A 25,846-nucleotide genomic window follows, 5' to 3' on the forward strand; every position below is an offset into this window, starting at 1 on the left:
TCTATATTTTGTTTGTAGGTTGGTCTGCTTCTACTAGGATTTGAGCTACTTGAAGACAAGAATAAATGCTATTTCGGTTCTTTTTATTTCCACAATCCCTTAACATAATTCCTAGGAGGCACTCAATAAAGTACGTAGATTAATATTAATTCTTTCTCTCAGATATCTCATATGCTGCTTCTTTATTTCTTTCTCACTGCCACTGCTTTGGTTCAGGCCTTCTCATTTCTGGAACTTAGAACACACCCCACTCTGACCTCAGTCTTTTCTGCAAATAATTGCCACACTATCACAAAAGCCTTCCCACCAGGAATCTCTTTCCCACACAGATATGGAACTAGCTGGTGGGTGGTACATGCCTCTAATTGCAATGATTCAGGAGGCTGAAACAGGAGGATCTCAAGTTCAAAACCAGCCTCAGCAACTTATTGAGGACCTAAGCAACTTAGCAGGGCCCTGTCTCAAAATAAAAAGAGCTGGGGAATTAGCTCAGTGGTAATGTGCCCCTAGGTTCAATCCCCAGTACATCCCCCAAAAAAGCATTCTAATGAACCCAGCATTCCTCTTTAGCATCATCTCCCTCTGAACTCAAGGAATAGGGAACCTCCATTGCCATTGATGAAGCAACCCATCTCCAGCCTCAATCACTACTTTTTTTTTTTTGAACTGGAGATTGGAGCCTGGACCTTAATCATACTATGTAAATGCTCTGCCACTGAGCTACATCCCCAGCCCTCAATTACCTCTTCTTTACCTGGAAAGCTCCTAGTCTCCCAACAGAACCCAAATGTAATGCCTCTCTCATTTATTCACTCACCTATTCATCCTACCATCCTGCCCAGTTGATGAAAGTCCAAACAGGAGGAAAAGCAGGGGCCTGGGCCCAGCTTCAGCTCAGAGTGGTTGGGTTTGGGGGCAGGGTTTGTTATCCCAGGTAATCAAAAGTATTTTAGAACTAGGGATGTAGTTCAGTGGTAGAGTGCATGCTTAGCATTTGCAAGACCCTGGTTCAATGCCTAGCACCAAAATAAGAAGAAGAATCAGGATGTAGTAGTGCATGCCTGTAATCCCAGTGGCTAGGGAGGCTGTGGCAGGAGGATCAAAAGTTTAAAACCAGCCATCCTCAGCAAGGATAAGGTGCTAAGCAACTCAGTGAGACCCTGTCTCTAAATAAAATACAAAATAGGGCTGGGGATGTGACTCAGTGGTTGAGTGCCACTGAGTTCAATCCTTGGTAACTCTACCCCTGAAAAAAAAAGTTCAAAGGCAGCCTCAGCAATTTAGTGAGGTCCTGAGGAAACTAGCAAGACCCTGTCTCAAAAATAAGAAGGGTGGGGATGTCCTCAGTGGTTAAGCACTCTGGATTCAATTCCCAGTATAAAAAAAAAAATAGGGGCTGGGGGTATATCTCAGTTGGTAGAGCACTTGCCTCACATGCACAAAGGCCCTGGGTTCAATCCCCAGCACCACCAAATAAATAAATAAAAATAAACTAAAAAATAAAAGACAAAGAGGAGAAGGAAGAGGTGCTCTACCACTGAGCTACACTCCTGGCACTTTCTTATTTTGAGGATCATGCTGGTCTAGATCTTGTGATCCTCCTGCCTTACCCTAGAGTTGCTGGGATTACAGGTGTGTGCTGCCACACCTGGCTGTCAGGCACTGCTTAAAAACTGTACGTGTACAGATGCTCCTTGACTTACCCTGGGGGTACATCCTGATAAACTCAATGTAAGTTGAAAATATAATAAATTAAAATGCATGTAAGGGCCTGGGGTTGTGGCTCAGTGGTAGAGCGCCCACCTAGCATGTGCGAGGCCCTGGGTTTGATCCTCAGCCCCACATAAAAATAAATAAATAAATAAAGGTATTGTGTTCAAATACAACTAAAAAATAAATATTAAAAAAAAAAGAGCTGGGATTGTGGCTCAGTGGCAGAATGCTTGCCTAGCATGTGTCAGGCACTGGGTTCGATTCTCAGCACCACATTTAAATAAACAAAATAAAGGTCCATTAACAACTAAAAAATATTTTTTTAAAAAATGCATGTAATACATCTGGCCTGCTGAACATCCATCATGGCTTAGATAGCCTAGCCTACTTTTTTTTTTTTTTTTGGTACCAGGGCTTGAATCCAGGGATGCTTAACCACTGAGCTCCATCACATCCCCAGCCCTTTTTATGTTTTGTTTTGAGACAGGGTCTCACTAAGTTCCTGAGAGCCTCACTAAGTGATGAAGCTGGCTTTGAATTTATGATCCTCCTGCCTCAGCCTCTGCAGCTGCTGGGATTATAGGTGTATACCACCATGCCCAGCCACCTCACCTACCTTAAATGTTCTTAGAACACTTATGTTAGCCCACAGTTGGGCAAATTATCTAATGTAAAGCCTGTTTCATAATAAAGTACTGAATGTGTCATTTTATTTATTTATTCATTTTTAATTTTTGTAGTCCTGGGGATAGAACCCAAGGCCCTGCATATGCTAGGCAAATGCTCTACCACTGAGTCATACTCCTTATTTATTTGTTTGTTTGTTTGTTTATTATTTTCTTCCCTTTTTCTGTGTGTATGGTATGAGTAATCATCCCAGGGCCTTGTGTATGGAAAGTAAGCACCCTAACCCTGAGTTACATCCCCAGCCCTATTTATTTATTATTTATTGATTGATTGATACTGAGGATTGAACTCAGGGACACTCAACCACTCAGGCACATCCCCAGCCCTTTTTTGTATTTCATTTAGAGACAGGGTCTCACTGAGTTGCTTAGGCTCTTGCTAAGTTGCTAAGGCTGGCTTTGACCTCACAATCCTCTTGCCTCAGCCTCTGGAGCTGCTGGGATTATAGGCTTGCGCCACCACACCTGGCTATTTTTGAGACAGAGTCTCACTATGTTACCTAAGCTAATTTCCAATTCCTAGGCTCAAAGTGATCCTCCTGCTTCAGCCTCCCGAGTAGCTGGGATTACAGGCAAGCGTCACCATGCCCAGCTCTCGGGTGGTTTATTGAATACTGTACTGGAAGTGAAAAACAGAATGTTGCATCAGTACACTTTTGCATCATCTTAAATTGGAAAATCATAAATCAAACCATCGTAAGTCAGGGACTGTCTATACTGTTATTTTTCTTGCAGCTGAATAAGGTAGGAGCTACTATATCAGTAGAAGTGCAGCTTAATAGTAGAATTGAGTCAGGGGTCTCAGAGACCCAGAGAACTATGGAAACCCTTCAGCTTGGAAAAACCCTAATGGTTCTGAGGAAGACAATGTAGAACTAGGTGGAGAAGAGGAAGCAGAAGCACCTGAGGTGCTGGAGCCAGGAATGGACAATGAAGCATGGACTCCTGACCAACAAGCCAATCCTGAGCAACAGAAGTCCAGTAACTGCAGCTCTGTGAACAAAGAACAATCTGATTCTAATTCTGCACCCCAAAATATATAACTCAGGAAATGTCACCCGTCTCCCAACTATGTAAGCGTTGCAGCCATCACCTTTTATGCTTCATCTCAACATTTAGCACTGTCCAGCAGTTATATGTGTTTAATTCCCAACAAATATTTTTGTAGCTTTTATGTATTCGTTATGATCGATAGCTTTTAATTAGCATCAAAGTATCTTTCTAAGGACTATGCAGAAAATTCAAATCTGTTTCACCTTATTTTATAAAGAAAATAATAATTAAAAGAGAAGACCAAGTTTTAAAGAAAATAAATTTAAAATGCCTATTTAAGTTCATTTTGAAAGCTTAAGATCAAGGTTCTAAGGATAAAAGCAGCTGTCAGTGTTTGTTTCATGACTACAACTCCTTCACTCTTAATTTGTCTGATTAAAAAGTTGTGTTTTTTTTTTTAAGGTAGGAGCTATCATCATCATCTCGTTTATACCATTCTCACTTATGATCTCCTTTTGCTTATCTAAGGCAAAGAGAGGTTAAGTAGGTCATTCAAGGTTGCACAGATAATGAGAGGCAGAGCTGGGACTCGGACTCCAGAGTCCACGAAGGATCCTAACTTGCAGCTGTGCTACCAAGACATTGCCTGAGGGAGGCAGAGAAGCCTTAGCAGGTTCAAACAGTGACACTTCAGCTGGGTGGGCAGTGGATGGGAAAGCGCTGGAGGCGGGAAGAGCAGGGAGAAGAGAGAATGTGGCCCCAGCAAGAGAAGACGGAGCAAGGCTGGTAGCCAGGGAGAGCTTGGTTGGGCAGAGTCCAGAGGTCTTCAGCGGTGGGATGGATGGAGGACTTGGGAGACAGAGGGGAGGAAACAAGGCCTGAGGACTTTAGCCAGCGGCTGGATGGGAAACTGGAGGAGGGCCAGGCTGGGGGTGGAGGCCACACTGAGCTTTGGATTCCCGCTTTTGTGGCATTCAGCTCGCAGGATCGCCACAATGATTTGTTGGCACGATGGTTTACTCATTAGTAAGAACGAGGTTCCGGGCCTCTTTATTAATTCTCCACGTCGCTCCGTGGCAGATTCGAGGTAGCTTTCAAAACACACCAACGCCTCGGTCTGCAAGCTCCATGGCAGCAAAAGGCTTCTCTATCCTGTCCCTCCCTGTCCTCTGGGCCTGGCCCATGGCCAGGGCTTGTAAATACGTGCTATTTGAATGGACAAAAGAAAAACCAAATAATTGCTATGGGTAAAGGAGTGAGGGAGAAACTGGGTTCGGAACTAATCAAGGCAGAGGGACAGTCGGGTGCAGCGGCAAAGGGCAGGGCGCTCCCACGCCACCGCGCACGCACGAGCTGAGCACCGCGGGAGCCCAGGGACCTCTCCGGGCCCTGTCGCCTCTCTGAAGAACGGGGATGATAACAGAGCGGATCTCAAAGGACTGACCTTCCGTGGAGGGCTGCTAAGAGAAGCGTCGTATGTGTCAAATGACAGAAAACCACGAAGCCGTGGAAAAGGGCGAAATGCCCTCTGTGTCCTGATACAGAAGGACCTTTGGGATGTTGTGAAAGCCAAACTGCGAGGTACGGAGCAGGCGGTGGGCCGTCACCGTCACCCGGGGACGGAGCCCCCAGGGCCGGGCACACGCTAGGCCCGTGCTCTACCACGGAGCCACACCCTGTGTGTCAAAAGGGGAGGAAGATAATATTTATGTTGGTTTATGCACAAAATAGCTCTGAAAGGATATGATATGAAAGAAACTGGTGACATTGGTGTCTCCGGTGGCTAAGGGGTGGGAATGAGGGTGGGGTAGAAGGGACAATTTTCTACCAAATGCCCTTTGAAAGCTTTGGTGTTTGGGCTCATGGGAATGAGGTAGGATCAAAGAAATAAGGACAGCTAGAAGGAAGGTTCACAGGGAAGGGAAAAGAAACTAGAGCTTTATCATTTTTATTTATTTATTTGTATGTGGGGGCGAGTACCAGGGATTGAAGCCAGGGCTTTACACACTGAGCCACATCCACAGCCCCCACTGTTTTTTTTTTTTTTGGAGACAGGGTCTCAGTGAATTACCCAGGCTGGCCTTGAATTTGCGATCCTACTGCCTCAGCCTCCTAAGTCCTTGAGAAGACAGGATGCAGACTAAAAACTTTTATTATTATTATTATTTTTTGTAATGGGGATTGAACCCAGAGCACTTTGTCACTGAGACATATCTCCATCCCTTTTTTATTTTTTATTTTTTTGTGTGTTTGTTTGTTTTCCTCCTCCTCCTCTTCCTTCTTCTTCTTTTTGGTACTAGGGATTGAACTCAGGGGCACTCAGCCACTGAGCCACACACCCCCAGCCTCTTCTGTGTTTAGAGACAGGGGCTCACTGAGTTGCTTAGCACCTTGCTTTTGCTGAGGCTGGCTTTGAACCCAGGATCCTCCTGCCTCAGCCTCCCAAGCCATTGGGTTTACAGGCGTGTGCCATCAGGCCCGGCTTGGAAACTTGTAACTTTAAGCCTAAGAAGCTCCGTGAACATCCTCACCTTTATTTCCCACGCCTGTTTTCCTGTAGACATAAATTCCTAAAAGGCCTATAAATCTTAAGAGTATTATGAGCCCAGATGATTCATTGCTACCTTACAGAACATATTTTTTTTTCAGACTTAATAACCCCAAGGGGGGGCTGGGGTTGTGGCCTAGTGGCAGAGCACTTGCCTAGCATGTGTGAAGTACTGGATTTGATTCTCAGCATGGCTTATGAATAAATGAATACAATAAAGGTCCACCAACGATTAAGAACATATTTAATAAATAAATAAATAAACAAACCCAAGGGGAAATATTGTTGGAGAATAATGATATGAGTATATTCCATGTTACCTATGGACTGGATGATGTCAACCTAGACATCCTAGAAGTCCAGATCACATGACAGGCCTTGTGCCCCATCCTTAAGAAATCTGAGCTGACAAGACTAAGGTCACCTCCATGGACTTCTCCTATTCATTTTTTTTTTTTTGTATCAGGAATTAAACCCAGGGGCTTGAACCCAGGGGCTCTTAACCACTGAGCCACATCCCCAGCCCTTTGTTATATTTTATTTGAAACAGGGTTTTGCTGAATTGCTTAGGGCCTCGCCACTGGGATCACAGGTGTGTGCCACTACACCTGGTTCTCCTGTTCGATTTTTTTTTTTTTTAAATATTTTTTTAGTTGTCAATGGACCTTTATTTTATTTATTTTTATGTGGTGCTGAGAATCAAACCCAGTGCCTCACACATGCTAGGCAGGCACTCTGCCACTGAGCCACAACTCTAGCTCTTCCTGTTCACTTTTAAAGATGAGCCTGGAACCCCAAAGCACATCCCCCTCAAGCACCACCCTCCTTCTCCTTAGAGTGTATCTGCTCTGATCCTCGGTGGCCTGAACAAATCTTTCTTTGTTGTTTGGACACGTTCTGAAATTTCTTCCTGAAGTGTAAGTCAAGAATCTTCCAGGGCCATCTTGAGATCCCCTTCTTCCTTTTGGGGGACATCCTTGGACCCCCATCTGAGGAATATGTGACATGATCACAAGTGAATAAAATGTAGATTAAAAATGATGAAGTTTTTTTCTTCTTAAAAAAAAGGCTCCCTTGGGGCTGGGGTTGTGGCTCAGTGGTAGAGCGCTTGCCTAGCATGTGTGAGGCACTGGGTTCGATTCTCAGCACCACATAAAAATAAATAAAGTCCATAAACAACTAAAAAATAAAAAAGCTTCCCTTGGCCCCTTTCCCTCCAGCTACTGCCCCGTTTTTTCTACTACTTTTGCCAGAAAAACAGCTCAAAAGAGTGCAAAGTGCTCGCTGGTCCAGCTCCCCTGCCTGGTTCTCTCTTCGGCCTGCTCCAGGGCACCACTCCGCTCACACTGCTTCCTCGTGTTCCTGAAGGTCTCTGTGTTGCCCAATCCATCGGTTCCAGGTCCCCAAGGGCAACATCTGTCCCAGCTGCCGCCCCCCTTCTTCAAACACCTTTTCAAAGCTGAGTGGCAGGCGCTTGCCTAATGCTCGAGGCCCAGTTCCATCTCCCGCAGTGCAAAACACAAAGCAAAAGCAAAACCCCTCTTGTGTGGGGTTCACCTGGGTCCCCCTCCCCTCATTAGCCCCTCGCCCTACCTAATGTTGGCACCCCATGCCAGGGGGCCTGGCGGCTTTTCGCAGCATCCCTGGCTGGTGGCTTCCTGTGGCCCCTGCAGCCCAGAGTCTCCAGAGCACCAGACTCCTGCACCACAGCCTGCCTGTGAGCCCAAGCTTAACCCGGGCCCAAAGGGAACTCCTGGTTGTCCCTCCAACAAACGTGCTCCCGTCAGCCTTCCCCATTTTGGAGGATGATTTCTCCATTCTTCCAGCTGCTCAGGTGAGAACCTGTCCCACACCCCACAGGAAAACGGAGCAAATCCTGTAGCTGCTGCCTCCCCATAGACTCTAACCCTCCACACCTCCGCTGCCACTCTGGGGAAAGCTGCCCTCAGCCCTCACCTCGGACATCAAAGCTGCCCTTGAGTGGTCCTCCTTGCTCCAGCCCATACCCAACACAGAAGGCAGAGCAGATGCTGTGGACGGGAGTCCAGAATCCTCACTCCCGGGCTGGGAGGAAGCTCAGTGGTAGAACATGGCTTAGCACACACAAGGTCTGGGGTCCAGTCTGCAGCACTGCTGGAGAGAAAAGGAAAGATCTCTCTGTTTCTCTCCAGCCCCTGCAGTGCCCCATCTTACTGAGGTGAAGAGCCAGGGCCTTAGAGTAGCTCTGAGGGTGCCCCTGCCATTACCCCTCCAGCCACATGCCCCAGTCTGGCTTGTGCTGGCCCTGCCCTGCTCCTGGTCCACTCCCACCCTCATGCTTTCCTTGCTTACCTCTTCCAGCTCCCGGCTGTAATGTCACCTTGCTGAGGCTTCCTCTGGCCCCTGGGTACCAGACTCACCAGCCTCCCACCCCTGCACCTCCCACCCCCATCCCCACCGCTGCCCTCCTTCCTAAGCGTTTATTGCCTCTGGTGTGACACAGAGTAATTGTTAGGTTGTGTTCTGGCCTCCCTCCCCCTGCTTGACTGTCAGCTCCACAGGGATGGTGTCTGTTCTCTTCACTGTTCATTTTCTAGCACCTAGAAAAGTACCAGGCACACATCAAACCCGGGCAAAGATTTTCCGGATGATCAAATGGATGAGGGAGGAAAAGAGCAGAGTAGCCCTCAGCCAGGCCTAGCCCTGCAGAACTGCCAGGGGTAGGAGCCTTTTAGCAGACAAGGCAAAGAGAAAATAGTCTTTTTTTTTTTTTTTTTGGTACTGGGAGTTGAACCCAGAGGGGTTTAACCACTGAGCCACATCCCCATCCCTTTATAGACAGAATTGTTTAAATGGCTTGCTAAGTTGCTGAGGGTGGCTTTGAACTCATGATCCTCTTGCCTCAGCCCCTCACTGGGATTACAGGTATGTGCCACTGCACCTGGAGAGAAAAGCATTCTTGCTGATCATGTGGAAACTCACTAGGCATGGGCCCAGATGTTCTCAAAATTTTTCCAGGCAAAGCCAGGAGTGTGGCACATGCCTGTAATCACAGTGGCTCTGGAGGCCGAGGCAGGAGGATCACAGTTCAAAGCCAGCCTCAGCAACTTCATGAGAACCTGTGTCAAAAATAAATAAATAAATAAATAAATAAAAAGGGCTGGGGACATGGCTCAATGATAAAGCAACCCTGGATTGAATCCAGATAAAACAAAACTTTCCAGGAGAGCAGGAATGGAGGCTCTGTAGAGCTGGGCTGAGCTCTGGACAGTCTGTCTGAATACACTTGGGAACTCTTCTCATTTGGACCCTTTTTTTTTTTTTTGTACCAGGTACAAAAAAAAAGTGGGCACTCAACCACCGAGCCACATCCCAAGCCCTATTTCATATTTTATTTAGAGACAGGGTCTCACTAAGTTGTTTAGCTCCTCGCCATTGCTGAGGCTGGCTTTGAACTTTTGATCCTCCTGTCTCAGCCTCCAGAGCCACTGGGATTACAGGTGTGGGCCACTGCGCCTGGCTGGGCCCTGTTTTGTTTTGTTTTTTTTTTAATTTGTTACGGGGTCCCACTGTGTCACCCAGGCTGGTCTCACCACAGCCTCCCAAGTAGCTGGTACCACAGGCAAGTGCCACTGCACCCAGCTTCTTTGGGCATTTTCAAAATGTCCCTGCACGGAGGCAAAGGTGCAGCTTCAGTGCCACCTGGAGAGATCAAGGAAGGGCCCAAGCAGAGTGTGCCCAGGACATGGTTCTCTGCTCTGCAATGAGCTGGAATTAAAGTTCAAGGTCCCCCAGCGTTAGGCGGGGGCCACGGGGTATGAGCCCTGGCTGTAGTGCGGGGACAGACGAGGGGCACAAACATACAAGAGCCTCCCTCACACCACTCTTGAGAAAGGTCCTGAAGGTAACGTGATGGTGACCAGGGCTGCTGCCCTGGCCAGAGCATCCTGGAAGGCCTTGTCCATAAGGTGAGGCTGGAGGTGAGCCCTTGTCCTTGTGGAGGCCGCCGCCCAGAGTGCACGCAGGGACAGACGCTTGCCTTAGGTTTGGTTCACAGCCAGCCCGGCTCTGGGGTCAGACTGGCTGCCAGCCCAGGAGCTCAGGACAGGGAGCTGGGAGGCCAGCTGAGGGCCAGGGTCCCCCCTGCTGCATCCCAGAGAGCTCCTCTTTGACCCCGAAGGAATCCTAGCACCAGCTGCCAAAGGAGGGTCTCCCACCAGCCAGACTCCCCAACCTTCCTGCCTACGTTGATCAGTACCCTAGACATGAGCACCCCAGTCATTTAGAGGGGCCCTGTCGGGTGCCAGTTGTGTTATCCGGAGGCAGGAACAAGGCTCACCTTCCCCTCCGTTCAGATGAAAAGTAGCCCTCTCGCCAAGCCCGAGTCCCCCAGAGGGTGGCCTTGCCCCGCTCCTACTCCAGGCTCTGACCACGTCTGCAGCCTTAAGTTACTTGAGTGTGCAGATGCTCCCCGCCTGGGCACCTGCCTGTCCGTCCCCTCTTCAGGAGACACTCTGCCCCTGGTTTACACAAGGCTGCTTCCATCACCCCTTGGGCTCAGTTATAGGGCCCCTTAGAGAGGTCCCCAGCCCACATCTCAGCAGGTGGACTCAGCTCCACGGATTCTGCCATCTCTCCCGGTTGGTTTTGATCATTTGTGATCAGACATTTCTCTCTAGAGGAGATGTGACCCTCGTGAACTCAAGGAGCTCAACTTCTTGGTCCACTGATGGATTCCCAGAGCCTAGACCAACTGGCACAGAGCAGGTAATTAACAGAAATCTGCTGAACGTATGTGTGCACGAACAAATGAGCTCTCTGAAAGAAAGAGACCTGGTAGTAGCGGTTGGACTGGAGAAGACACTGGTGGAGGAGGAAGAAAGGGCCACCTAATTTGTTGGGCAAAAATGTAGTACAGGCTGGAGACAAGTTCTAGGGTCAAGAAGGCAAATGTCCAGGGATGAGAAAACACTTCAAAGGTACTGTGGCATAGCCGGAAGAGCAAGGGAGTAATGAAACCAGAACCTTTGCATTTCCATATGAGCTGTGTGATGCTGAGCAAGTGTCTTAACCTCTCTGTGTCTGCGCTTCCTCGTCATCTGTCAAGTGACAGCAGTGTTTTAGGGGTCTGTGTACTATAAAGAGCTACGTAGCCTCAAGGCTATGTTAGTTCAGGCCTGGCCCCTGTGAGTGGGCTGACGGTAGGTAACGAGGGGCAATTTCAACTCCCATAGAGTCAACAGGACTCAGGGGCTGTTCGGCTCTAGCCACCTCTCAGCTTCTCCACAGGGAGGGAGGCTTTTGAGGAGATGAGTTTTTGAATTCTCAGCTTTTCACAAAAATAGCCTCCACACGGAGCCCCTGGTTTCAAGCAGACGATTTCTTTGTTACTCAGCGACTGGTGGGTGGGTGGGTGGTGCCGGCTGCTCATTTCCTGAATGAACAGCTGTGCCCTCGGCTGCGGGGGGATAATCATCACACCACTTCACTGAGGCCCAGCCTCCTCCATTCACTGCACCCGGCTGCTGGCGGCCCTGCGCCCATGCTGGCAGCCAGGAGGGGCCTCGGTGAAAGAAACTGGATGCCAAGGGAGGGGCTAAGGTCCTCAGCCCTGGCCCTGGCCTCCTCTGCAGTGAGCCAGGCCTCAGCCTCCTCAGAACTGGCCTTCATGGCCTCCTGGCCTCCCAGCCTGTGTCCTTCCTCTCCCTCCCCTCCCTTGTCCTGCCACGCCAGCCTCCTCCTCTGCAGTGCCAACATGCACACCCCCCAGGGCCTCTCCCCACTGTAATATGTCTCCGGTTTCTGTCAAGGCTGGCTCCTTCTTGTCACTTGGAGCTTAGAGAAGTCCTCCTTGGCACCCCTGGCTGCTGGCCCCTGGCTCAGCCATCAAAAGGTCAAGGTGACTGGGAGGAGAGCCTGCCTCGGCATTCCCGCCCAGGTCCTGACACTGGTTCGATGGGCCAGGCGTGGACAGGGGTCCTGCAGATGGAGAGGGGAATGATTTCCCAGGTGACAGCAGGGAGGCAGTTCCAGCAGATGGGACAGGTGTCCACTGTGGCCCCAGCCCTTCTTCACAAGGGCAGGCTGGTGTGTTGGGAAGTCACAGGTCCAGAGGACAGGACCCAGGCTCCTGTCAGGCACCTAGGAGCCCTGTGACCCCAAGAGGGCTCCAAGCCTGTCTCCTCATCCAGGCGAGCCTCACGGAGCTGTTACCAGAAGCAGCATCACAAAACAAAACAGACAAAGTAAATCATTGAGTCGTGCCTGATGGCACACACCTGTAATTCCAGCTACTCAGGAGGCTGAGGCAGGAGGATCTCAAGTTAGAGGTCAGCCTGTGCAACTTGGTGAGACCCTCAGCAATTTATGAAGACCCTGTATCAAAATAAAATAAAAAAGGCTGGGGGTGTTGCTCAGTGGTAAAGCACCCCTTGGTTCAATCTTCTTTTTTTTTTTTAAGTTTGACCATTTTTTTTTAAAGAGAGAGAGAGAGTTTCAATATTTATTTTTCAGTTTTTGGCGGACACAACATCTTTGTTTGTATGTGGTGCTGAGGATCAAACCCAGGCCGCACGCATGCCAGGCGAGCGCGCTACCGCTTGAGCCACATCCCCAGCCCCTGGTTCAATCTTCAGTACAAAAAAAAAAGAAAGAAAGAAAAAGAAAAATGAGACAAGAATAAAATTATTGGGTGATTGTGAAGGTGAAACACATTACCTCACAGGTAGGACAGACCACTTTTAATTTTCATAGTTGTTTCTCTTTCCACTCCCACCTCCTTCTTATTTATTATTATTTCTTTCTTTTTTTTTTTTTAATATTTATTTTTCAGTTTTCGGTGGACACAACACCTTTATTTTTATGTGGTGCTGAGGATCGAACCCAGTGCCTCGCACATGCCAGGCGAGCGCGCTACCGCTTGAGCCACATCCCCAGCCCCAATATTATTTATTTCTTTATTTTTGCAGAGCTGGGGATTGGACTCGGGGGAGCTTTACCACTGAGCTACCTTCCCAGCCCTTTTTATTTGATTTTGAGACAAATTACTGCTAAATTGCCCAGGCTGCCTCAAATTTACAATCCTCCTGCCTCAGCCTCCAGAGTAGCTGGGATTACAGGTGTGTGCCACCACACCTGGCTTCCTTCTTAATTAATTAATTTTTGCAGACCCTGTCTTAGAATAAAAAATGGGAGGGAAAGGGCTGGGGATATAGCTTAGTGGTTGAGCACCCCAGCGTTCAATCCTCAGTACCTAGAGAAAAAAAGAAAATGTCGCCTGCCCAGTGGTACTAAATACCAGCAGGGAAGGACTTCTTTCCAAGCCAAGGCTGAGGGGAAAGGAGGGGAGGAGGCAGAGGCCCCATTGTGGAGGCCTCCTCCACCCAGGCCCTAGGCTCACAGATGTTGTTGCATTTTGGCCCCAACAATCCTCAGGGGAGACTCAGAATGATAAGGGGTTTGGCCAGGGACACACTGTGGGGCTGAAATTCAAAACTGGCTCTTGTCTGATGTGGACCCTGGGCTTCCTTTAGGCGCAGGCAGCTGTCCAGCAGGGTGCTGTGCCTGGACTGGATCAGTCCCCTCTGCCAGTGTGTGTGTTTGTGTGTGTTTGTGTGTGTGTGTGTGTGTGTGGGGAGAAGCTAGCTCTTTACTCCCTTAGGGTCCTCTTCAGTTCAATTCCATAGACCATCTCAAGGGCCTGCTGTGTGCCAAAAAGACGCCTTCCCCGGACTTGCCCACCTTCTTCACTCCAGGGCAGGGCATCTCACAGTCAAGCCAGGGGACAAGCGGAGGGCCATGTGGGGGCAGATGGAGGGCAGGAGCGTCCAGACAGAGGAACGTCTGGGAGTCCCTGGGAACTTGGCTTGCCCCCAGAGGGCCTCCCCGCTGCCGGGCCTCCCTTCTCCCGGACGCAGCCTCGCGCGCACCCCACCCCTTGCTCTAATTGCCAGGAATGCGTCGGCAGCGCGGTCCCCAGCTCTTCCTCGCCGGCATTCCTCAGCGGCTGCCCTGACAGGGCCGGGCAAATTACACGGTGGCCCAGCCATAAAAGCCACTTTCCCAAACAAGAAGCTTTAGGCTGAGACGCAGCTAAGTCACTCCCCGGCGGTGCCTGGCTCGGGAGGTGGTGTCTGGGTCGGAGGCGACAAAGCCGGGTGTCCCTTTAAGCAGGGATACAAATTCCCACCGGCCCCTCCCGCCGCTCCCCTGACGTCAGCGGGAGGCGTGCGGGAGTGAGTGGGGGGCCGCGGCGCGCTCCGCGGCGCCTCGCACTCGCCACAGCCGCGTGACCGTCCCCCGCCAGCTCCGCCCCGAGGCCGAGCGCCCGGACCCCGCGCTGGGAGAGGTAAGGGCGGGACGGCGAGGGCACCTGCGCTGGGAACGGCGGCTCCGGCGGGGACAGGGCGGGGGGCGCGGGGACCGGCGGGAGGGGGCTGCGCCCGCCCGGCTCGGCGGCGGGAGGAGGCCGGGGGCCGCGGCGACAGCGCCCCTCCCGCCCCCCCTCCGCCGGACCCCCAGGGAAGCCGAGGCGGAGCGGCTCCCCAGCCGGCATGCGCCTGTCGGGGCTCGGTGTGGCCCCGGAGGCAGAGGCGGCCGATCCCTGCCCAGCCACGGCCTCGGTCTGGGGACCCGGGAGGGAGCCGGTGGCGGGGAAACCACAGGGCGCCGTGCGGATGCCAAAGGCGAGTGCTGCTGGGAGCACCCCCGGTCTCTGCCTCTGGAATCTGGGCTGGGACTGGGAGGGACCGTCGGGGACAAGCAGACTGTGGCGCCCGGAGCAGCTGTTTCCTCGGGACTCTATTTTCCCCCATGTGGATGGGGATAGCGGTGTTAATTGGCTTGGAGAGGTGGCTCCTTGTCATTTTCACCTTGGAGCCACCCCACCGAGCGTCCCTGCCTCTCCCCAGCCTGCTGGGCTCCCTCTGGCCTCCCCCTTGCTGGGCACAGCCCTACTCCCCCAGGGCAGGGTGATAAGCCAGGATCTGCAGGGACACTGCTGCTGTGGGATGCTGGGAGTCAGGGTGGCCTTGGCTGGCAGCGGACCCCTGAGTGGCCTGGCCCTGACATGAGGAGGCTGGGTGGAGACAGGGGCGATGCTGGCTGGCACCCATGGGGTGGGGGGCAGCAGATCCTGCCAGGCTGCCAGCCTGCGGGTTCTTCCCTGGCAGAGGAGGGAGACCAGAGAGAACAATAATAAATACAGAGGGTGAACTGCTGTGTGGCAGCCTGGGGGAGGGGAGGAGGAAGTGTACCCGGCGGGGGTGGGCAACCTCTCTGAGAGCCTGGCACCACTCGCCTGATGCCCTCCAGGAGGGGGCTTTCTACCCTGGGGAGGGGGGAGCGTTTTTCCCAAACCTGACTCCATCACAGATGCCTCTGGGCCTCCAAATTCTGAACATTTCCTCTTCCCAGCCTTGCCCCCCACCATCTCCCTGAAGTCCTTTCATTATTTGCCTATTCTGATTTGTATGCCCCTACCTCCAAAAAATTAAAAATAATAATAAATAAAAGGTGCAAGGTGCAAATAGGAACTGGAAGCTCAGGGGGCTGGGAGGGCCACAGACATTTACACCAGGCCTGGAAGAGATGGCTGGACAATGTTCATGGATGCTTGCTGGTCAGGGGGCCTGTAGGGACCCTGGAGAAACCACACAGATGGGTGGTGGAGAGGGGACATCCATCAGTCCAGGACACCCTCAGGGCGGCACCCGGCAGAGGGCGCTCTGAGCTTGACTGAGCGGGTCACGTCCACTAGTCACAACCTTGGTGGCCAAGACCCAGAGCCTTGTGAAGGGGTGCTTGGGCAGTTCAGATATCGATGTCCATGCTGCCCAGCAACGTGGGGGGCTCTTCCTCTGCCTCAAAGCCAGTGAAATGATAGGCCTGGAGTATGGGGGACAGAGCACACTGGACATCTCCAGGCTCTGGGGGTCTCACTGATTTTCATTCAAGCTCAGCCACTCTGTGTGACTTTGATTAGTCTGTTTCTCTTTCTAGGGGGCTCAGAATGGGAAAGTGACTTGCCTAGGACCACACAGCCAGGCGGAGGCGGAGCTGGGATGTGAAGTGCTCTCCTGGTGTGGTCCTAAAGGTTCCCAACACTGTCCCTGCCAAAGAAGCCCAAAGGCCTTAAACATAGTGGCCCAAGACAGCCAGGGCTCAGACAGGGGCAGGGCAAGTGGACACTCAAGTCATTAAGCACTAGCATTGGCTGAGGCAGCCCTCTGTGCATACCAGGCACAAGCACCCTCGTGTACACACACACACACACACACACTGTGGGGGGAGGAACCAGGTTTAATTAGGTCAACTCCAGCTGCAGGAGCAGCTTTGACACTGGTATTTTAAGGAGTGTCTGGGAAGCTGGGGGAGGGGAGCAGCCAGACAAGTTTCAGCTCTGTCTGGTGGTCCCAAGGTTATGTTGTCACCCTACAGGGTGACAAAGCCCCCAGCATTCAGTAAGCCCTTCCATTGCCATCCTCATGTTCCCCGTCCTTTCTATTTTTAAGCAGCTGCACCCGTTCCTCTCCATCTGCTCCCCCATGATGGGGGCTTGGGGCGGGGAAGTTTTTATTGGGGGAATTGTTTTTAAGTGTGGCAGAGTTGGTGAGTGACTCACCCAAGGTCAAGGTCTGAGTCAGCGCAATGCCAGAAATAGAACCCCAGTCCTGGCTCCCCAGCTTTTCCACACCCCTGCTCCCCCTCTGGGGGCAGTTGGTCCCCAGCCCCTCCCGCCCAGGGCCTTTCTGTACTTTGCCCCCAGACATCTCCAGGGTGCAGAAAAGGTACTCTTGACCAGCTGTGGGACTTCAGGGAGCCTCTTTCACTCCTCTGGATCCCGAGTGTGCTGACGGCAGTCTTTGTGTAGATTGGGGTGCAAGGCTTGGCAGGTGGCTATAGCCATTAGGTGGTAGCAGGACTTCCTATGCCAAACTCATGTGCCCATTTTCCACACTGAACTGGGGCTCTCCAAGGGCAGAGCTGTCTTCCACATGTTTGTCCCGGTGCCTGGTACTTCGTTTTATTTCAGTTACAGGTATATGTGTAAATATATATTTATATTTTTTAATTGGAATATAGGACACACTGGTTAGGAAATGTCACCTTGGGGTCTGCCCCTTATGTGTGTGTGTGTGTGTGTGTATTTATTTATTTTACACAATACCTTTATTTCACTCATTTATTTTTTTTACGTGGTGCTGAGGATCGAACCCAGGGTCCCGCACATGTGAGACGAGCGCTCTACCGCTGAGCCACAACCCCAGCCCCCTTATGTATATTTTTGACAACCTCAGAGGAGAGGTGGACTGACCTTCTTCAATCATCTGGAACAGCCATGATTCATGTAGCTAGAGATAAAGCTGAAGCCCAGAGAGGGACATGTGCTAGTCCCACATGTGCTAGTCTACACAGCATTGGGTTTGCTCTCCCCCAGCTCCCCTGGTGGGGAAGGACCATAGCAACCATTTCTGCTCCATTCTTTTGGAGGGAGTTAAGAACTAGAGCAGAGCCCCAGCTGCCTATGGTCACCTGCTGCCAGGGCTGAGTCACCATTCAGAGTGCCGTGGCTCTATGACACTGCATCACACCTGGGTCATCTCCAAATAGGCCTGATGTTTTGTTTTTGTATCCCTGCACCCCCCACTGGTAGATCGGGGTCCCTTGGAGTTTGGCTTTCATGCAGGGCAGTGAAGACTTGACTGGAGGGTCAGAACCAAAGCCTGTGGCTTGGGAGATACCCTCCCACGGGGACATCGCCCTGGCTCTGCCCTGAGCAGGTGTCCTGATGAGGACACTGAGACCGGGAAGGGAGGGTCGCTGAGCAAGTGCTGCAGAGGCGGATCCAGCCTGGGCAGCCCCCCTGCTGCCAGGAGCTGGTTCTGAAGGGAATTATTCCAGACACCAAAGCCCCCGGACAGACACCAGATCCCTCTAGGGATGGCCTTTCCTGGAGTTGAAGCAAGTCTCTGTCTCTCTGCTCTTAGGGGAGTTTATTTTTGCCTTTAGTTTCTCAGGGAAAGTTCTTTTTGGGAAAATTCCAGCCTCGACCCAGCTGAACCAGGAACAGAACTGATCCTCATAGGTAGAACACTGGCTCTCCATCTGACAGTTCTGGGCTCTGTCACCGGCCTGCTTACCTGTGTGACCGTGGGTGAGTCATTTAACCTCTCGGAGCCTCAGCTGCCTCATGTATAAAATGGAAACAATTGTAATTTAGCCTTTCAGGGCGAGTGGAAGGTTACAGAATAGAAATCAGTCCCTTACAGCCCTGTACAGTGGGAGGCATTCCGACAGCAAACCCTTCAGCATTTCCCCTGCCCTCTTTGACGGTGACACTCTGGAGACAGGGTCTGAATGGAGGCTTGCTCTGTGTCCCCACCCCGTCTCCCTCACCTCCCAGGCTGCTGGGTGTTGAGCAGCTCCTCCCAGTCCAGAGCCCTCTCCAAGGTCACACAGCAAGTCCACAGCATCATGGGGCCTCTCACAGGGCTCCTGACTCCCCAGTGTAAGGCCCCCTGGTCAGCTCGTCCTGGCCTAAGTCCCAGCTCAGACATGGTGGCCCTGACTGAGTGACTGAATCTCTCTGAGCCTCGGTTTCCTTGTCTGCAAAATGGGGTCAGAGGCCTGCAACAGGAATTGAATAAAAAGAAACTTGAGGCTGGGCTGTAGCCCAGTTGGTGGAGCGCTTGCCTACTATGCACAGACCTGGGTTCAATCCCCAGAGCCCCCCAAAAAGAGAGAAAGAAACTGAAGGTATGAGGGGCAGGGACCCAGCAGTGGGCAAGTCCCAAGGAGGGTAAGAATGGAAGGCCAGCTGGGCCTACGTGCCCCCACAGCACCTCCAAACCTAAAACAGCTCGCCTGGGAGGAGCGAACCCCGTCCATCCCGTCCATCCTCAAGACACAATTCCATTTCTTGGACAGAGAGAGGAGGCTGGTGGGAGGGGCAGGCTGTAGGGCCTTGGCTCTCTGCATGGTGGAAGCTGCCCGCAGCTATGCCCTGACATGCCTCCTGCCTTCTCCTGGGAAAGGGCTTCTGTGGCTCTTCTGTCCCCGCCCCCACTGGTCTCAGCTGCTTCTAGCCCCCATTCTGGGAGAGGAGGCAGGGAGGCTGTCCTCGCTTTACCCTTCCCACTGCCTGCTTAATGTGGAGTCTGGAGTGGTGGTCACTTGGCTGACCTGGGAGCAATGGGCATCTGGTTGGCTCAGCAGTCCCCTGCTCAGTGCCTGCATCTCCCTGGTAACCGCTGGACTCTGTCCCCCTCCCTCATTCCCCCCAGGACTTCCCATCACCGGCTGTCACTGCCAAGCACAACTCCAGGCCTGGGAAAACTGCAGTGGGGAGGCCAGGACGCCCTGCTTCCCAGAGAGCCCGAGGCAGGGCTTCTGTCCTCACCACCTGCCAGCCTTCGCCCAGGTGGGGTAGGCTGTCCAAGGAAAGCCTGGCACCTAGTGCCTCCCCAGATGGGGCATTTTGGGGAAGTTTGCTGCCTGTCTTTTTTTTTTTTTTGGGGGGGTAACAGTTTTGTTGAGATATTATTTATAGGCCTTACAATCCACCTGCTTAAAGTGTGAGATTCTGGGGCTGGGGTGTGGCTCCAAGGTCGAGGGCCTGCCTGGTGTTCACGAAGCCTTGGGCTCCATCTACAGCACCACAAAACAGACACACAAAAAATCTCTGCCCTGTCCCCTCCCACAGCCCCTCTTCTGGTCATTGCATATAAATGGAATCATGCAATGTGTGGGCTTTGTAAAGGCTTCTTCCGCCTGGCGACCTGTGTTCAGGGTTCACCTGTGTTGCGGTGTGGTGTGAATTGCTACTTCGGGTCTTTTCACGGCCCAGCGATGTCCTTCTATAAGGCTGTACCTCAGTTTGTTCATCTGTTGGTGGACATTTGGGTTGTTTCTAGTTTTTGACTTTTTTGAATAGAGTTGCTATGAAATGAATTTGTTTTTTTTTAAGTTGTAGGTGGACACAATATCTTTATGTTATTTATTTTTGTTTACGTGGTGCTGAGGATCGAACCCTGTGCCTCACATGCACTGGGCAAGTGCTCTACCCCTGAGCCACCATCCCAGCCCCATTGGCTGAAAGTTTTTGTGTGGTTGCTTCTCTCTCTCTTTTTTCACTTTTCTCCTTACTTCTTTTTTTTTTGTTTGTTTTTTTGCGGTGCTGGGGATGTCACCCAGAGCCTCATGCATGCCAGGCACCAGGCAGGCACCCTATCCCTAGGCTTCATCCCTAGCCCTTTTTTCTTCTAAGGGGCATGTAGCTGGGGTGTGACTCAGTGGTAAAGTGCTTCCCTAGCATGTGTGAGGCCCTGGGTTTGATCCTCAGCACTTCAAAAAGTGGGGGGAAAGTATATTTTACCCAGGCAGGAGGACTGCTTGAGCCTAGGCATTCTAGGCCAGCCTGGGCACATATGTAGTGAGATCCTGTCTCAAAAAATAACAATAACATGGGGTTGGGGATATAGCTCAGTTGGTAGAGTGCTTGCTTCGCATACAGAAGGCCATGGGTTCAATCCTCAGCACCACACACACACAAAAAAAAGATGAGGAGCTGGGGCATAGCTTGGTGGTTGAGTGCGTGCTTAGCATGCATTTGCAGCAGCAATCAATCAATTTGAAAAATAAAATGGGGATGAAAATGCCAAGCCCGGCCCCCTAACTCCTGGAGTAAGCTCCAAGCTGAGTGCCCCACAGCCCTCCCCGGCTGCATGGGGAGAGCATGGGAGGCGGGAGGGTTCTTCCCCACCTCCACCTCCAGGGATGCAGAGCCAGCTCACCATCTTGGCCCAGAAAATTCTCACTTGCTGTGTGATTTGGGGCAGAAGCCAGGGGACATACTGCAGTGACAGGGTGGACCAGTGGCTCCTAGGCTCTGGAGCCCTGCTAGGTGGTGTCTTCCTGCCCTTGGACTCTGAACTCCTGAGAAGCCAAGACCCACCACAGCCTCAGAGGGGGTGAGGAGGCATTATCAGCCCTGCTGGACGATGAGGAAACAGAGGCCAATGGAAGTGCCACCCAGGATCAACAGCTGATAAGGAGCCTTCGAGAGCTCTCCTGGGCCTGGGCCGCCCGGCTCTACTGGGCAAGTGCTTCTCCCTCCCCGGGCTCCTCAGCAGCTTTAGTTGGGTTCCAGGACTTCTTGACCCTTTTCCTCAGTAGAGGAACATATAGGGTGGGTTTTCTCAAGGTCATCTAGGCACCAGCTGTTGACTGGGGACTTCTATTAATTTGCATTGACAATATGGGTGCATTGGGTCTCTCTCAGGATGCCAGGCACTGGCCCACACTCATCATTTCATCCTCCATATCCTCACATGACATTATTGACCTCGTTTTACTTCTTCCTCTTCTTTGCTGCCGTACTAGAGATGGAGCTTAGGGCTTCACACATGCTGGGCAAGCGCTCTTCCACTAAGCTACACCCCCAGCCCTTCAGCCTCATTTTGAGAGGCTGAAACTGGGCTAAGGAAAAATAGCCCACATTCCCAAGAGCTCATGGTGCACTGGTCTTGTTCTCTCTCTCCCCTTCTCCCTCTCTCCCCCCCTCCCCCCCACCCCCCCACCGTCCCACTGCTAGGCAAGTGTGGTCCGGTTTTAGGTATGTATTTAACCCTCAGAGTAATCTTTTTATGAAGTAAGAAGCAACCTATACCCAAATTTTAGAGCAAATGATGCAAAAGGTCAAGAGTGTTGATCAAGGCCCCAGAGCAGGTAGGTGGATTCAAACCCGTGCTGTCAGTTCTGGAGCCCGTACCCCTGGCCACCATGTGGGTCTGCAGAGGTCATGCTTAAGATCACCAAGTTGTAGGTGACCCAGTTGGGGTTTGAACCTAGAGCTGTGAACTTGAAACACAATTCAAATCTTGACCACCCTGCATTCCACCTCCCCAGCCCCTGGGGTTAGAAACCTGGACTGCAAGTTGAAGGACTTGGGGCTTACATGGCATTTGTTTGTTTTTGTTTTGGTGCTGAGGTGGAACCCAGGGCCCCACACAGGCTGAGCGTGTGGTTTACCCCTGAGCTGCACCCAACTCTGACATGACCGCTGTGTCCTCCTGGTGGACAGAGAGGCTGAGAGGCCTGAGAGGCTGAGGCCATGCTGCAGGAGTGGCAGGCAGGAACCGCCCTCCCTCCTCGTGCCCAGCGCGCAGAGCTGTCCCCAGCATGCAGAGCTGTACCCCGCAGTACTCACCCATGCCTCCCTCTCTCCCTTGCAGACGGAGCCTGTGGCTGGCAAGGCCACCGAGCAGGGCCAGGCCGGGCCCTGCCCGCAAGGACGCCCAAACCCTTCACCGGCCCCCAAGCCACAGAGCCCACCAGGCTCTCCTGCTGGCCCCACCATGACATCGGAGCCCACGTCGCCTCCTGTGGTGCCCCCACTCCACTCCCCCAAGTCCCCTGTCTGGCCTACCTTCCCTTTCCACAGGGAGGGCAGCAGGGTCTGGGAACGGGGCGGAGTCCCTTCTCGGGACCTGCCCAGCCCTCTGCCGACCAAACGGACGAGGACATATTCAGCGTGAGTACTGGCTCCTGGCTCAGTCTCTGGTCTTCCCTCAGGACGGGGCTGACCCCACCCATTCCCATCCTCTATCACCCACTGTCCTCACCTGAGGACGGAGAAGCTGTGTTTGGAGCTTCCAGTAACTTCCATGTTTATTCCTTCATCCCACAAAAATGTGCTGAGCTCCTGACCAGGGACCCAGAGATGAGTGAGACAAGAGCCCCATTCGCAGTTGCTCCTAGTCTAGGGGCCCTGTCCCCCACCATCGACGCCTGGCAGGGATGGGCAAGGAGAACCCAGGCCCAGGGCCGAGGGCATGCTCACAGGGTTGGGAAGGTGTACCTGGTGAAGAAGGGCTCCGGTGGTCCGGGAAGGCGGAGCCGCACGGGGCTTGCCTTTCGGGAGGGGTGGGCAGGCTGGCCCTGTGGAGCAGGTCACTGGATGAGGCCATGAGGGTCGCAGTGGGGGGTTATGAGACCCACAGGGACACAGACTTGGCTTGGCCAAAGGGTGTTTTCCGCTTGTTTGTTTTCTGTGGCAATGTTGACTGTCCTGTGTCAGACCCAAGTCCGGGCACAGAGCCGATGCTTAGCAAATGGCAAGTGAAAATGAGTGAGGAATGCGTGGGTGACAGCAGCTTCAGGAGCGCGAGTTCCCTCGTGGGGAGGTACTCAAGCCCGGGCTGGACGTTCTTCATCAGGATTCTTATAACAGGAACCCATTTAAGCCCAAACAAGGAGGGGAGGGTGCTGTGTAGACAGGGGGCACTGGCAAGGAGTCAGGAGACCCTCTTGCTGTGCTACCCTGGGAGAGTCAGTTTCCCTCTCTGGGTCTCAGTCAAATGGGGGGGTGTCAAATGGGAATGATGTGAAGTTGAATGAGCAGCATTCTGTTTTCCCACAGCCCTGAGGCCAGCTTCACAGGCAGGGCCCAGGGAGGGTGGGGTTCCAGAGGGGTCTCCCCAGGCCGCAGCTCCAATCCCCCTACCCTATCCCCAGGACAGCCCGGGCCTCGGCCGGCCCTGTGTTCAAGGGCGTCTGTAAGCAGTTCTCACGCTCGCAGGGCCATGGCTTCATCACCCCCGAGAACGGATCGGAGGACATCTTCGTGCATGTATCTGAGTGAGTTCCCTTCACCTCCTTGTTCCTGGCTCAGAGGGGCCTCTCCAGCTTCCCCCTAGGCTGGCAAGGTCTGTGTCCCTCTTGGGTGGGGCTGGGGGTGTGTGGAAGGAGCCCTCAGAGCTCCGGGAGCCCTGGGAGCCTGTTGCAGCCTTGTGGGGACCTGAGGGGCTGGACCAGCTCCCGGGCCTCAGCCGGGAAGGGCCTTTGGTAGGTAATGATGGGGAGAGGTGGGTCTCGGCCTGTCCGCACTCACCCTAATGCCAGGCATGATGGAGGATCTCGGAGACCCACCCTGTGATCTTTCACCCTCAACTCCCAGAGAAGGAACTATGTCTGATTCCCGTTTCACAGAGAGAGAGAGACGAGGCTTTGCTAGGCGATTGGCCCAGGCTCCCTGGCCTCTCTAGGCTGGGGACAGGCTGCCTTGTACCCAGGCCACAGTGGCATCCGGAGAGGGGCCTGCTCTTGGGCTGACGCCCCTCTCCTATTTACCAGCATTGAGGGAGAGTATGTGCCCGTGGAAGGCGACGAGGTGACCTACAAGATGTGCCCCATCCCACCCAAGAACCAGAAGTTCCAGGCCGTGGAGGTGGTGCTCACCCAGCTGGCCCCCCACACCCCCCATGAGACGTGGTCTGGCCAGGTCGTGGGCTCCTAGGCAGGAGCAGCCACACCGGGAAGGCGGGCAGCAGCGGGCCCTGTGCCCCCACAGTGCTGCTGACCAGCCCCGGGCGGCCTCAGTGTGCACGTCCATCTGTCTGTCTGTGCTCGTGGCCGTGAGTGTGTGCCTCTACCCACCCGTGACCCGTGACTGTTGTGTGAGCCAGCCAGGAGCCGGACGGAGGGGAGGCTGCCAGCCCTGCCCCTCCTCCCTCCTCCCTGCAGCACACACCCAACCCTGCTGCCCCCCGTCCGCTGTTCACATGTTGACTGAGCTTCTGTGAGCCTGCGTCAGGCTCACAGGGACTCGGGGACCCCTCTCTTAAGAGCTTGCTCCCCTCACTGCTGCCCGCAGCCCTGCTGGGCCCCAGCCCTGGTCCTGGGCAGACCCTGCTTGTGCTCCTGCCTCCTGCCCTGGGCTGGGGTCTCTGCCCTGGCCTGGCCCCTTTCCCTCAAAAGCCAGGCGGGTGAGTGCTTTCAGGGAGCCTCTAGCTCCAGCAGGGGGAGAGGAGCCTCCAGAAAGGGGTTCTTGTTTCACTGGCCAGGCCCCCCTCGGCCTGGCAGTGGCTCTGAGCCCACTGAGGCTGTGCTCCTTCCCTCAAGGCAAGGAGTGGGGACACAGCTCCTCAGCTTGGATGGAGCCATCCCCTCTACTCTGACTCCCAAACTCTGTAGATGCTCAGCCCTGGGCCCAGCCATGACAGCTGCTGAGGATGTGCTGATGGACTGACGTGTCCCCTCAGGCCAGGCCTGGCCAGGCCCCGAAAGATGGCCCTCAGCCTGGGAGACCATGGGCCTTACAAACCCAGGCCAGAACCCCTTCCCACAGGTCCCTGTCAGGCCCCTAGCCAAGGTGGTCCTCATCCTGTCCAGGCTTGGAGTCCCTATGGGACTAAGATTGTGTGTCTGTCAGAGGTGGCCTGGCCTAAGACATCAGGCAGGGCCCTGCCCACCACACCTCCTTCTAGAGAGCGCATACAGAAAGTGGTATAAAAGGGGTCACAGGCTCAAGGGAGGGCCCGCCAGGACAGTGGCTGTTACGAGACCCACTCTGCAAATAAAACTGGGGGCTCGAATACCCAGATGAGGGGATCAGTAACTGGCTGAGTGGCCGTGTAGGTGCCTAAAACCCAGGTGGGAGATCAGCGGGACATCTGCTTCTCACCCCTGCCCGGTGCCCACTCTACAGAGGCAGGGAGTCCAGAGCTGCTGGGGGCGCTGGCCAGCCCCAACAGTGGGCAGGGCCAGCCTGACACCCCCTCTGAGCTAGGCTTCTCTGGCAAGGCCTGTCCCTGAGGGATGAGGACCTGTGGCCCTCTTGGCTGAGGGCCTGTTGGTACAGGACTCCTTGCCTGCCAGCTTCCCTCCTGTAAGCAGACCCCCTTTCTAGGTGCCCTGGGGAGCAGTGGGCAGCAGCTCTCCTCCCCATTCTTGGGTCCTCCAGGCCCCAGTCAGAAGTCCTCCCAAGACCCCAGCCACGGACTCCCCATCCTTCCTAACACTGGCAATAAACTCTCGACTGTGACCTACACCGGCCCAGAGCTGCCTTTGTCCTGCAGGTTCCCTGGGGAAGGACGCACCAAACTAGCCCTTTTGGGGCTTCAGTGTATCACACTTCCTGGGTGACCCA

At 53.2% G+C, this 25,846-nt stretch overlaps 1 protein-coding gene across 3 annotated transcripts; it reads left to right on the forward strand.

Moving 5' to 3' along the window:
* The first annotated feature begins 4,682 nt into the window (after window positions 1-4,682).
* Csdc2 (cold shock domain containing C2) lies at window positions 4,683-25,745 on the forward strand. Of its 3 annotated transcripts, none has more exons than XM_058574229.1 (4): window positions 4,683-4,973; window positions 22,152-22,450; window positions 23,434-23,556; window positions 24,052-25,745. In XM_058574229.1, exons 2-4 carry the CDS (start codon window positions 22,275-22,277, stop codon window positions 24,212-24,214), a joined length of 462 nt encoding a protein of 153 aa, XP_058430212.1. In that variant the 5' UTR covers window positions 4,683-4,973; window positions 22,152-22,274; the 3' UTR covers window positions 24,215-25,745. The 3 variants fall into 3 exon arrangements, with proteins under 3 accessions (XP_058430212.1, XP_046285439.1, XP_046285438.1); XM_046429483.2 differs by lacking the exon at window positions 4,683-4,973 and adding an exon at window positions 14,132-14,266; XM_046429482.2 differs by lacking the exon at window positions 4,683-4,973 and adding an exon at window positions 17,929-18,073.
* Window positions 25,746-25,846: the final 101 nt, after the last annotated feature.

This window comes from Marmota monax, unplaced genomic scaffold, assembly GCF_021218885.2.
Source record: "Marmota monax isolate L192 unplaced genomic scaffold, Marmota_monax_Labrador192_F-V1.1 WCK01_AAM20220418_F8-fsc00051, whole genome shotgun sequence".
Taxonomy (NCBI): domain Eukaryota; kingdom Metazoa; phylum Chordata; class Mammalia; order Rodentia; family Sciuridae; genus Marmota; species Marmota monax.

What these genes read in the sequence shown, in the direction of transcription:
- Csdc2 (XM_058574229.1), top strand. Translation starts at nt 22,275, where the DNA reads ATGACATCGGAGCCCACGTCGCCTCCTGTGGTGCCCCCACTCCACTCC. An exon ending in CGGACGAGGACATATTCAGC is followed by an intron (nt 22,451 to 23,433) that starts GTGAGTACTGGC and finishes CCCTATCCCCAG; the next exon opens with GACAGCCCGGGCCTCGGCCG. An exon ending in ATCTTCGTGCATGTATCTGA is followed by an intron (nt 23,557 to 24,051) that starts GTGAGTTCCCTT and finishes CCTATTTACCAG; the next exon opens with CATTGAGGGAGAGTATGTGC.